This window comes from Tupaia chinensis, unplaced genomic scaffold (genome assembly GCF_000334495.1).
Source record: "Tupaia chinensis unplaced genomic scaffold, TupChi_1.0 Scaffold144336_1, whole genome shotgun sequence".
Classification (NCBI taxonomy): domain Eukaryota; kingdom Metazoa; phylum Chordata; class Mammalia; order Scandentia; family Tupaiidae; genus Tupaia; species Tupaia belangeri.
In genome coordinates, this window is record NW_006204194.1 from 1,263,328 (window position 1) to 1,276,785 (window position 13,458).

At 44.1% G+C, this 13,458-nt stretch overlaps 1 protein-coding gene across 2 annotated transcripts; it reads left to right on the forward strand.

The window, feature by feature from the left end:
* The first annotated feature begins 3,521 nt into the window (after positions 1 to 3,521).
* On the forward strand, positions 3,522 to 10,381 carry LOC102481256 (zinc finger protein 772). 2 transcript variants are annotated; one of them, XM_027767618.1, is made up of 4 exons: positions 3,522 to 3,744; positions 4,340 to 4,378; positions 5,884 to 6,010; positions 9,058 to 10,381. In XM_027767618.1, the coding sequence occupies exons 2-4, from the start codon at positions 4,346 to 4,348 to the stop codon at positions 10,206 to 10,208; spliced, it is 1,311 nt and encodes a 436-aa protein (XP_027623419.1). In that variant the 5' UTR covers positions 3,522 to 3,744; positions 4,340 to 4,345; the 3' UTR covers positions 10,209 to 10,381. The 2 variants fall into 2 exon arrangements, with proteins under 2 accessions (XP_027623419.1, XP_027623420.1); XM_027767619.1 differs by lacking the exon at positions 3,522 to 3,744 and adding an exon at positions 3,989 to 4,014.
* The last annotated feature ends 3,077 nt before the right edge of the window (positions 10,382 to 13,458 follow it).

A 13,458-nucleotide genomic window follows, 5' to 3' on the forward strand; every position in this document is an offset into this window, starting at 1 on the left:
AAAAGTCAGACACACAGAAATGAGTTCAAAAACAACTACAAAAATGGCCAAGTTAATGGTAGGGAAAAGTCTGGAGTTGAATACTATATCCCAGAATTAAATCAGTAAGATTGGATCACAACAGAAGATAAAGTATATACGATTAAACTAGTGAAATAGAATCTTATGACTTTTGACTAAAACATTACTGATTTTCTTCTATGCTTTGTTTTCTGGATTTAAGGATTTTTGTCTTGTCTTGAGTTGCCAATAGGTTCATGTACCTAATCTATTTCCTACCTTTAAGTTTTAAGCAAAGTTCTCTTAGCATTTCTTTGATTTTGATTTATTAAAGTTAAAACTGCTTTTCTTGAAATTAAAAAATATTTTTAAACAAATGCAGTTTTTTGAAAATTTGTAAGTTGTTTATTAACTGTCAAGAACTTTGGAGTATGAGCAAAAATGTTTTGATATGTAAAGTATATGTGGGAAAATGTAAAAATAAATAAATAAATGATGGGGGGGAGAAAAAAGAAAAAGAAAAAAAAAGTGTTAACGTGGGACCACCAGGTAGCATCATGTTTAACGTGGCTGGATTCCCACATGGTCAACCGTGGTTGAGTACCAGACCCTGTAGCTTGAAATGTGCATGCGTGTGTGTGTGTGTGTGTGTGTGTGTGTGTGTGTATGCCAAAATCCTGAGAGGAAAGTGGAGAAGGGATTGCAGCATGGCCATCCTCCCTGGTGGTTGATTTCTCACTTTCCCTCCCTCTCCCCTCTCCAGGGAGTGCACACTATGAAAGGGGAAAAAAAAGTTAGCGCTAGGTGGAATGAAGGGCCAGAGTGACTCCATTTCTTTCAGGGCAACTCCATTTTGTTAAACTAAACCCACCTTGCTGAAAATTGGCACCATTTCAAGGAGGTGAGCCAGTAGGAAAAAGTTGTGGGATCATCACCCCACTGGGACTGACCAATGAGAGAAACTAAGGAGATACCAGAAACCTAAAGTAACTTTTCTGCTGAAACAAAGGAGATACCAGAGACAGCTACACTCCCTGTAATCTACAGCCAATGCGTAATTGCCAAGTGCATCCCTCAGTACCCCTTGGCCTCCCCCCAACAGCCAAATAAAAACCCAGCCCAACTAACACCAGGGCTCTCAACTCTGACCTACTGTGCTGGTGAGATTGGGAGTCCTGACTTGAGCCTGAATAAAAGCAACCCTCATGTGCTTACATCAGAACAGCTCCCTGGTGGTCTTTTGGGAACTTCCTGACTGAGGCACAACAGAGTGCCAGGCATGTGAGAGCAGCTCAGGAATGGGGATGTCTAAGAAACTATGTTTTATCCTGAGTGGTTGTTTCAGAGCTGTGGCTTTTCTTTTCTTTTCTTTCTTTTTTTTTTTTTTTTTAGGTTTTTGCCATAGGGCGCATCCTCTCAGGAGACACAGAGAAAGACAAAAAGAGGGAAAGTAAGAAATCACTACCTAGGGAACATGGCCACACCATAGCCCCTTCTCCATTCTCCTCGTGGAATTTGGGCATGCATGCACATACACCTGGCCTGAGTTTCAAGCCGCCAGGTCTGGGACTCAGACTTCAATAGGTCCTGTGGGAGTCTGGTGCCTTAACCACCATGCCATCTACTGGCCCCCAATTTTGTATACTTCTTATGAAAATAGTACTGTATCTGTGACAGTCTTAAAGAAAAAGGCTATGCAGTCAGTTTAATTTTGTCATAGGATGGATAAATGGTAGCCTCAACAATCTAAAAAGATTTTTAGATATGTGGAATTTCAATTAACATTATCAATGAGGAAAGAATACTATTTAATCATTTAACTTAGGCAATATGATTCTATACATAAGAAATTAACTATATATCTGAAAGGATTCATGACATACATGCATGAGGAATGCTTTTTTCATTACCAAATGACATTTAGTAAGTCACCCATCATTTCAGATACTTGTAAGATACCTAAAAGTTATCGAATACTTACAGAATGAAATATTATCTCAAGAAAGTATTACTCATTGGGTTGACACAATCATTACTATACAAGCAGGAAAAATATTTTCTGAGGTGACCATAGGAGCAAGCATTATCCAGGTCCTTCAGAGTCATCCAACATCCCTATTTCACGTTCCTCACTATGTTCATGTCTAGGGTCTTTTTTTTTCTTTTGTGCCTGACCCAAAATGCTGAGGTTCACAAAAATAACTCTAGAGCATCAGGCTACATGTATTGGGAAACAATATACTATTTATTAGCTTCCAAATACAGAAGTCTGAGTCTCATTAGCATACAGTGTGTGCATTTGATTTTTTGAATGGTATTTTTTGCATAAAGAAATTTTAAATCTCTAAACCAGCCAGCAGGTGGTATGGTGGTTAAGGTGCTAGACTCCCACAAGGCCAACCCTGTGTTCAAATCTTGGACTGAAGGCTTGCTTTCTCACTTTCTCTCTCTGGAAAATTAAATAATAATAATAAATTTAAAAATTTAAAATAATTATTCATTCATTCATTCATTCATTTTTTTTCATTTATTTATTTTAATCTAACCAGAGAGAGACACAGGAGAGAGAGAACAGAGAAAGGGAAAGTGAGAAAGGAAGTCACCAGGTCTGGAACTTGAACAATGGTCAACCATGTAGGAGTGTCCAGTGCCTTAACCACCGCCATCTGCTTGGTCCCCAATAATTCTTTTTTTACATTTTTAATTCATTAATTTTGGAAAGGTTTTTGCTATAGGGCCCTGTGCGCTCGTCAGAAAGACAGAGAGAGACAGAGAGACAGACAGTGAGAAATCACCCCCCTCAGGGGGGATGGCCACACCACACTCCCTTCTCCTCCACTCTTCTCTCAGGATGGGCATGCACGCACACACGCCTGGCATGAATTTAAGCCACCGGGTCTGGGACTTGTTCAATCGCAGTCGACTACAAGGGAGTCCAGTGACACTGCCATTACGTCAACTGCTGGTCTCCCCAATAATTATTTTATTTGAAGAGGTTTTTGCTTTAGGTCATGTGTGCTAGTTAGAAACAGAGACAGAGATAGTGACATGAGAGGGAAAGTGAGAAATCAACCCCAAGGGGGAATGGCACTCGCTGCAATCCCTTCTCCTCCATTCTCCAGGGATCTTAGGCACCTATGCACATATTCCCAGGCATAATTTTCTTCCCTTTTCTTTCTTTTTTAAAATTATTTTACTTAACTTTATTATTTATTTATTTATTTAGACCAGAGAGGGACAGAGGTAAAGAGAGGGAGAGTGACAAATCAAGCCGCCAGGTCCGGGGCCCCGAACCTCAGTTACCCATGTGGGAGTCCAGCATCCTTAACTACTACGCTATCCGCTGCCTTTCCCCGCCGCTGGCTGGTCTCAAGGCGGTCTGTGCCCTGAGCTCACGCAGAACGCCCGACCCGCGGTCGGCGCCCTGTGGAAACTACATTACCCAGGAGACTCCGCGGCGCCGGGCCAATCAGAGCCCAGGAAGGGGGCGTTTCCGCTCCTGCGGTAGACGTCAGGAGGGCTTTCTTTCCCATCCTCGGCGGACATTTTGTTTGCTTCAGGTAATCGGTCGGATTGGTCTCCGAAGAGGTGACGAGAGGGGGAGGAGGTGAGCGCGACGGCCCGAGGCTCGGTGGTGCCAGCGCCCGAGTCGGGCTCGGGAAGACAGTCCCGGGTCCCTGAGCTTGCCGCCCTCTTCCCTAGCCCACCGGCCCATTGGCGATCGCGCTGGCGGACCCGGCGCAGGTGAGTGCTGCGTCCCCAGATCCTCGCCCACAGCGCCGTCTTTGAATCCTGAACTCTCTAATGAAGGGGGTTCGTGAGGTTAGTGCTGTCTAGGCCCCCTTTCCCGGGACGATGGGAGCGCCTGTAGTTGGGCCCCGATTCTGACAGCCAGTGTGGTGACTTGTGGCAGGACGTTATCGCCAGAGGACCAGCATGAGCAAAGGTTTGGAGAGCCGACACAGCTGGAGTATTTGAGAAACTTGTGTTCTTTGCGCTCTGAAAGGATCACAGGTGAGGAGTCATCACTCCTGGATTGTCATCCTGAGCAGCTGAGGATGATGGGAGCCATGGAAAATTGTGAATGAAGGAGAAACATGATTGAGGATTTAAAAATATCTAATCGACTGCTCAGGGGAGGAGAACAGATTTGGGTGTGACTGGCAGGGAGTTGGTGAGGACACTAAGACTGAGAAATAGTCTGAGGTGTAATACCATAGTTGTTGAGAGGTGGACTTTAAGGCAGACACACACAGGATAGACAGGATGAGGGGATAGGTTTGAGACCTTGAGGCTCCTTCACGGTTGCTTATCACTTACAGTCTCCTTCTTCTCACAGGTTCCTATGAACTCGGAAATAATTATGGATCCTATACAGGTGAGGGAAGAATGTCCATGCTCTCACTGATCCCACTCACACCATGTACAGGATTATGATGATTTATAGAACACTTTCCTGCTACTCTTGAATCTCTTGGGTCTGAGCATCCTGGAGAAACCCTGGGCCCAGGAGTTGTATGAAGGATCCTTATTTTTGGCAGTCATGAGAATAAGGTTGGAAGGTTGTTCCAGACACAGAAATTAGTATGTGAAAATACTTGCAGGTGAGACTAAGGTGGGAGTTTTCAGGAAACTACAGGTGTCTACTGCAGACACCAAGAGCAGAGGGGCAGGAATCAGTCCTGAGAGCAATCTCGTTGAGGAATTGGATCTGTATTCTGAAGGTGGTATAGCCATAGGTGATGTGGAGCAAAGGAGAAGTGATCTCATCAGTTCTTAACAGCCTCTCTATAAACCAAGTGTAGAACAGATTGTGTATGCTAGGGGCTGGGGGAGTTAAGGTGGAGGCAAGGAGATGAGGCAGGAAGCTACTGCAAAATTCGAAGAAAGGACTGGATGGATCAGATTTTCTGCTGCTCGAGAAAAAAAGATAAATCCAAGGATTTTGGCCATATTAGCTGGGAGAGTAGAAGCTCCCTCAGTTGAGGTGAGCAAGTCAGTGGTAGAAGGAACTTTTTTTTTTGAGAAACTTTTGCTATAGGGTATGTGCGCTTGTGAGAAAGAAACAGAGAGGCAGAAAGCGAGAAATCACCACCCCCAGGGGGGATGGCCATACTGCAGTTCGTCCTCCTCCATTCTCCTCGCAGGATCTTGGGCATACACGCATACGTGCCCAGCATGAGTTTAAGCCACTGGGCCCAGGACTCAAACCGCAGCCAACTACATGGGAGTCCAGCGACAGCCATTATGCCAACTGCTGGTCCCAGAAGTAACTTAGTGCGGATATCAAGAGGAGTTTTTGGTGGCCATCTGAGCTATTCCACAAAATGCCAAGTAGAGATGTCAAATAGGCTGCTGGATACACAGCCCTGGAGTTCTGTAGAATATATGATGGATATACCTAAAAGATAAAGATGATGTGTGGACTGGGATTTAGAAGGGAAAGTCTTCACACCACAGTGGTAGTGCAACTAATAAGCGAGGAAGATGATGGTAGAAATCATCAGTTGGGTAGAGGGCCAGAGTTGTGAGATAGGTATGATCTGCATGTGGAAAGGAGTGTGAATTGATATTCCCTGGGTTCTAGTACAGGGCTTAATGGCAGAAGGCAAGCCCAACTTTGGTTGTCTGGTAAGCATATCTTACTGTTGGGGAATTACCTGATAGAAGGGTGGGCACTGTATGCCAGGCCCAGAGTTTAGTTCATACCTTTCTGCCTGGATGAACACAGTGATAAATGGGACTATGAGAAGAGCACATACACCAGTGGCACCTGGTCCTGGTATTTCCTTCAATTTGAGGAGTTAGCTGTACAGGAAGGAGATGTGTGGGAGTCCTTGGGAGAGATGCTGCTCATGGCCTTATCTCTTCGCATTATGGCAGGTGCAGGTGAACTTTGAGGATGTGTTCGTGGTCTTTTCCCAGGATGAGTGGGAGCTCCTTGATGAGACTCAGAGGTGCCTGTACCACAATGTAATGCTGGAGAATTTTGCACTTATGGCCTCACTGGGTAAGGCTGTCAAACACACCCCACTGTCCCAGACTAACCTCTTCTGTGGTTGTTGGGCCTAGGTTATATGCATTGCTGCCTCCAATTCCTGAGTAGTCCCAAAGCCTTGCAGGGTTAGATCTAGGAGTCAAGCATTCTGAATAGGGTCTAGTGGATCATATCCATCTTGTCATCTCCATGACTAGATGCCTTTGTCCATATTGATGGCACCTCTGTTCCCCAGATACTTCCTCTTTTCTCTCTCTATTTCCTGTGGTCACTGTGTGCTGGGACTTCTAGGCTTTTCTGGCAAGACCTTACTTTTTTGAGAGGTTTTTGCTATAGGGTGCATGCACTTGACGGAGAAACAGAGAGAGAGAAATCACCCCCAAGGGGGGATGGCTATGCCGCAATTCCATCTCCTCCATTCTCCTCTCAGGATCTTGGGCACGTATGCACACACGCCCAGCTTGAGTTTAAGGTACCGAGTCCAGGACTCGAATCATGGTCAACTACATGGGAGTGCAGCGACCATAGCCCTTACACCAACTGCTGGTCCCAGATTATTTTTGTAATATTTAGTTTTCTTCTATGGAGTGGATCAGATCACCTCTTCTGTCTTTCCCTTAGGGAATGCATCCTCCATGTCCCATGTAGTTGCCTCACTGGAGCTGGGCAGTGAGCTCTGGGTATCTGACTTGGTGGGCATGACTCTAGTCATTGTCATAGAGAGTCAAGGTTGGTGTGGCCCTAGGTGTGGAGCTGAGAAAAGGTGTAGTGTCAGGACTGGGTTCAGTCTTTTATAACCTATCTGTGTCCAAAGTTGTTTTAGTGCCATGGCCTCTGGCAACACTTTATTTCTGTTTCTTTGTCCATTTAAAAAGTGTATGTACATATATTTATTTTTATATTTTAATTTGGTATAGAGCCTGTGCACTTATAAGAGACAGAGAGAGAAAGTAAGAAAGCAAGCTACCAGACCTGGAATCCAAACCACGGTTGGCCATATGGAAGTCCAGCGCCTTAACCACTATGATGCCTGCTGGCCCCTATTTGGCCACACCCCCCTCCCATTTTTTTTTTAAGAATTACTTTATTAGGACCAGCAAAGGGTGTAATGGTTACATTGCTGAACTCCCATGTAGTCAACTGTGGTTCGAGTTCTGGACCCAGCATCTTAAAACTCATGTTGGGTGTGTTTGTGTGCATGCCCAAAATCCCAAGAAGAGAGTGGAGAAGGGATTATAGCATGCCCTTCACCCCAGGGGGTGATATTTCACTTTCTGTCTCTTTGTCTTTCTCTGTCTCTCTGACGAGCGCACATGCCCTATAGTAAAAATCTCTATTTAAAAAAAAGGATTATTCTATGCTATTTTATTTCTTCTATTTTTAAACTTTGTCCAGAGAGAAAGACAGACAGACAGAGGGAAAGTGGGAAAGCAAACCACTGGTTTCAGGACTATTACCATGGTCAGCCATGTGGGAGTCCAGCATCTTAACCATCACACCACCTGCTGGCCCCTGCCCATTTTTTTAAAAAGTAGCCAGAGACATGGAGCAAAACACTTTTTTTTTTTTAAGAGATTTTTGTTATAGGTGCACGCACTCACTGGAAAGAGAGACAAAGCAAGAAATCACTCTCTGTAGGGATGGCTGTGCTGCAATCCCTTCTCCATTCTCTTGGGATCTTGGACATGCATACACACGCGCCTGGCATGAGTTTTAAACCATAGGGTCTGGGACTCCAACTGTGTTGACTACGTGAGAATCCAGTGATGCAACCATTATGCCATCTGCTGGTCTCCAAAGCATTTATTTTTAAATTTTATTTTTTTGAGAGGATGCATGTACTCATCAAAGAGAGAGGGAGAGGAAGGCCTGGTGTGTTTTTCAAGCTGCCAAGACTAGGATTTGAACTGCAGTTAAGTATATGAGATCCAGCTCCCTTTAACCACTAGGATACAGGCCCAGCCCCTTTATTTGCCCATTTATATACTATCTTTTATACTGTGCCCTTTGAACTCTGACTGTTTCACATCTCTGCTTGTTAAATGCATCTGTCTCCACATTTCACCTGTTCCTCTCCAGTGTTCCCTCTGCAGAGGTCTGCTACATTGGCCTCTACTTACTGTGTCATGAAATGTGCACATATTCGAAGTAGCCCTTCAATACCAGTGTCTTAGTCCATTTTGTGTTGCTTTGACAGAATGCCTGAGACTAAGTAATTCATAAAGAGAAAAACATTTATTTAATTAATTTAAGGAATCATTTTATTTAGCTTTGTTTATTTATTTAATTTTGACCAGAGAGGGACAGAGTATGAGAAAGAAAGTGAGAAAGCTAGCTGCCAAACCCAGGACTTGAACCATGGTTGACCATGTGGGAGTCCAGTGCCCTTAATTGCTGTGCCATCTGCTGGCCCTCAAGAGAAAAACATTTATTTAGCTTTATAGGCTGGTAAGATCAAGATTGGGGATCTACATCTGTTTGCTTCTGGTAAGGGCCTCATGATGGTTCAAAGTAAACCAAAGGGGAACCCAGTGAGAGATCAATCCATACCTAGAAAGAGAATGGCACCAGTAAACCCATGAGGTTAGAGCCTGTGTGACCCAACCATCTGTCACTATACCCCACCACCTAAATGTTTCATCTCCCTGTATTATCTCAGTGGAGATCAACTTTCCTACACATGAATTCTGAGAGGCACACTTAAACCATAGCAATGAGATATTCAGTAACAGTTGAACTTTTAGGGGCATGGACTTAGCCTTCTATGCAACTCTCACCTGATCTCAGCTAAATAAACCACTTGGCTAAGTAAACCACATGCATATGGTTTTTGGAGCCCCTGCCTCTTTTTCCTGTTTTGTATCCCACATTTATGTTCTCTCCATTTAGTGATAGATGCAAACTACCACACAGCAGACTCTTACTATTCTTGAACTTGGGCCCCTTGCCCTGACAACAGTTCTATGACTGATCTTAGTCATGTTAGACATACATATATTACGAGGATGCCCCCCTCAAACCTGTCCATTTTTACTTCACCAACATTTTTCTGCTTTCAGGTTGTTGGCATGAGATGGAGGATGAAGAGAGACCTTTTGAGGAGAGCATTCTTATAGAAGGAGTGTCACAGATTAGGACTCCCAAGGAAGACCTTTCTATGCAGAAGACCCACCCCTGTGATATATGTGGCCTCGTCTTGAAAGACATTTTGCATTTAGCTGAACACCAGGAAATATACCCTGGGCAGAGATCGTATATGTGTGTGGCGTTTGAGAAACAATTCTGGTTCAGTGTGAAGCTTCACCAGCATCAGAAGCATTACAGTGGAGAAAAACTGTTTAGAAGGGATGAAGGCACGGCCTTTCTTGTTAACAGCTTCCCTCGCCAACTATCAGAGAGGCCTTTTATAACAGAGGAGAGTTACAAAGACTTCCCACCTAGTTCAAGCATTTATCAACACCATGCCCCTCATAGTGAGTGGAAACCACATGGGAATACCAAGTGTGAGGAAAACTCTCACAGAGGACAAAGGCATTATAAATGCAGTGAATGTGGTAAAGCCTTCAGTCGCAAAGATTCACTTGTTCAGCATCAGAGAGTTCACACTGGAGAAAGGCCTTATGAATGCGGAGAATGTGGGAAAACCTTCAGCCGCAAACCCATACTTGCTCAGCACCAGAGAATCCACACTGGAGAGATGCCTTATGAATGTGGCATATGTGGGAAAGTTTTTAATCATAGCTCTAACCTTATCGTACACCAGAGAGTACACACTGGAGCAAGGCCTTACAAGTGCAGCCAATGTGGGAAAGCCTACAGCCACAAATCCACCCTTGTTCAGCATGAGAGTATTCATACTGGAGAAAGGCCTTATGAGTGCAGTGAATGTGGGAAATACTTTGGTCATAAGTACAGACTTATTAAACACTGGAGTGTTCACACTGGAGCAAGGCCTTATGAATGTATTGCATGTGGGAAGTTCTTCAGTCAAAGCTCTGACCTTATTGCACACCAAAGGGTTCATAATGGTGAAAAGCCTTATGTGTGCAGTGATTGTGGGAAAGCCTTTAGCCACAAACATGTACTTGTTCAGCATCATAGAATTCACACTGGAGAAAGGCCATATAAATGCAGTGAATGTGAGAAATCCTTCAGGCAAAGAGCGTCTCTTATCCGCCATTGGAAAGTTCACAGTGGAGAAAGGCCTTAGGATAATAGAGAACATCTTTTTGTTTAACATGACTGACATCAGAGAGAAGCTCTAAGAGTAACCTTTGCATGTAGCCATCAACCAGGAGCTGAACATTCAAACACCTTGGGGGAATTCTTTTTTTTTCTTTTTTTTGAGAGGTTTTTGCTATAGGGTGCATGCGCTCGCCAGCCAGCCAGAGACAGAGAGATAGAAAGCGAGAAATCACCCCCCACGGGGGAATTACCACACCGCAATCCCTTCTCCTCTCGGGATCTTGGGCATGCATGCACATGTGCCTGGCGTAAGTTTAAGCCACCAGGTTCGGGACTCGAACCGTGGTCAACTATGTGGGAGTCCAGCGACATAGCCATTATGCTAACTGCTGGTCCCTTTCTTGGGGGAATTCTGTGCCAGCATTGTGGGGAGTTTTCTGGAACTACATTGCATTTTCTAACCTGTCTGGATCCTTGCCCCTGATGGAAGTCATTTAGCTTCACACTGACAAGGTCATGTTTTATGCATTAGATGCCCCACATACTTTGAAAGGCAAAGCTCTGAGTTTTTCCCTTCCTTAGGGAGCGAATCATTGGTCACCTGAGCCTGTTAAGGCCCCTCACTTCATCCTACTTCCAGACTAGTTGAATATGAATAAGACCCAGTTTTGACCAGAAGGATGTGAGCTTTGTTTTGCTGGCTACTTGCAGAGGTTTCTTTTATGGACATTGTCAGTCTCATGTGTCACCCATGATGGATTTGTTGAGCATCCAAGATGAGTAACCTGAAATTGCCTGCCTCATATTGTTCTGGTCTTCCAACAAATGCCTTAATTTTTAGACTACCCTTAATTGGGGGCAGTCTGTTCTATTAACTTTGTGGGTTGGACTGAGAATAGAATTAGGCTTTGCCAGCATGTAGGGGTGAAGCTTTTGAGAGAGCTCCAACTAGCTCAGGTAATGGTAGGATGGCAAACATCAGTTCTTCCAGTGTCAGCCTAACATGCATTGCTGCCTAAGTTCTCCTAAGAAAGAATACCAGTCTTTGTGGCCCTATCCTTGTGGTTGGTAGACCAAGATTATTTGTGTGACTTAGGTCATCCTAAGCGCTGGGTGTTGTGAAAATCTAGTGTGGCAGCAACATGAATTGGGTCCCTTGTTCCCAGAGAATATTTTATATTCATTTAAAAAAATTATTTAACTTTATTTATTTATTTATTTATGTATTTTAATTTGACCAGAAAGGGGGAGAGAGAGAAAGCAGGTTGCCAGGACTGGGACTTGAATCACAGTCAGCCGTGTATGGGTCCAGCACACTTCACCACCACACCACTTGCCAGCCTCTACTATTTTATATTCTTTTTTTTTTTTTTGGAGAGGTTTTTGCTATAGGGCGCGTGTGCTCGCCAGAGAGAGAGAGACAGAGAGATAGAAAGCGAGAAATCACCCCCCCCCAGGGGGGATGGCCATGCCACAATCCCTTCTCCTCCATTCTCCTCTCGGGATCTTGGGCACGCATGCACACGCGCCCGGCATGAGTTTAAGCCACCGGGTCTGGGACACGAACCGCGGTCAACTACGTGGGAATCCAGCGACATAGCCATTATGCTAACTGCTAGTCCCTTACTATTTTATATTCTTAGCTCTCTTGATGAACTTGACCTCCTGGAACCTGCCAAGATCTCTGAAGTTTATTTTGTGGTAAGCAGATATCCCTGGGTATCCCTTAAAAGGACAAGATGGGAATCTTGTTTACAAAGTGTTAGAAAGACACTGATTAATAGGGAGTTGGGAGACTGCAGCAAAGTATGTTAAAAATGTTAACCTTCTACAGGTGCACCTACAAACATTTCCATCACTGGCTTTGTTATAAGTGTTTATAGATCTCAGGGACTCCCACACCTGTGTCTCTTTTGGCTAAGATCACTGTCAAAAGCAGTCATAGATGCATTCTACAATAAACAGAACATACCTGTAGTGTACATTGTTTTAATACACATTTGTACCTGTGAAGCCAAGTTTATTGATAAACTTGGAGGAGAATATCTCCCTCCTCATCACCCATCCCCAGGCAATCACTGATTTGTCACTATAGGTTTGCTTGTATTTCCAGAAGTCATATGTAGAATAATTCAATATATACTTTAGTGTCTGGCTTCTTTTGATTCATTATGGTGGTCTTTTGATTCATTATGGTGGTCTGTGTGTTACTAGGTGCATTCCTTTTCAGTTGCACTTTTGCTGAGAGTATTCCATTTTAGAGTAATAGTTACAAAAAAGCGATCCAGGATAGGGCTCACAAGAAGCATGCCAGGATATCTATTCTTTTTTATTTTGGAGAGGTTTTTGCTATAGGACGCTTGTGCTCACCAGAAAGAGAGAGAAAGCGAGAAATCACCCCCCAGGGGGGATGGCCAGGCCGCAATCCCTTCTCCTCCATTCTCTTCTTGGGATCATGGGCATGCACACACACGTGCCCAGCGTGAGTTTAAGCCACTGGGTCCGGGACTTGAATCGTGGTCGACTACATGGGAATTCAGCAACATAGCCATTATGCTAACTGCTGGTCTCAGCCTGGATATCTGTTCTAACCATAACCTGAAAGTGATGTGCTATAATTACTGGCATACTCTTTCTGTAACACTGATGAATCCTGGTAAAAGGGGAAAGGAAACTACACAACAATGAAAATACAGGAATAAAAGATTTGTGTGGTTTTTTTTTTTTAACATATTATACATTACTAGTGTGATAACCTGGAGAGACAGAGAAATCGAGAAGTCATCCCCTGGGGGGGATGGCCACTCTGCATTCTCTTCTCCATTCTCCTCTCGGGATTTTGAGCATGCACGCACATGTGCCAGTGTGAATTTTAAGCCACTGGGTCCAGGACTCAAACTCTGGTTGACTATGTAGAAATCAACCAATGTAACCATGACACCATCTGCTGGTCCTACTATTACTATTTTAAATTTACTATAGGGCATGTGCTCACCAGAGAGAGACTGAGAAAGAGAGAGAGAGAGGGAAGTGAGAAAACAAACTACCAAGCCCGGGACTTGAACTGCAGTTGGCAGTGCATGTGGGAGTTCAGCGCTCTTAACCACCACACCACCTGCTGGCCCATGTTTGTTTTGACACTAGCAGTCACACAATCTTGTTTTTGCCTTTTAGTTTTAGTCGTGGTCTCCCTATGTCACAACATGCCTTAGACTCGCAGTTCAGGCTACAGACATGTACTACCATACTCACTCTTTTTTTCTCTTGAGACAGGA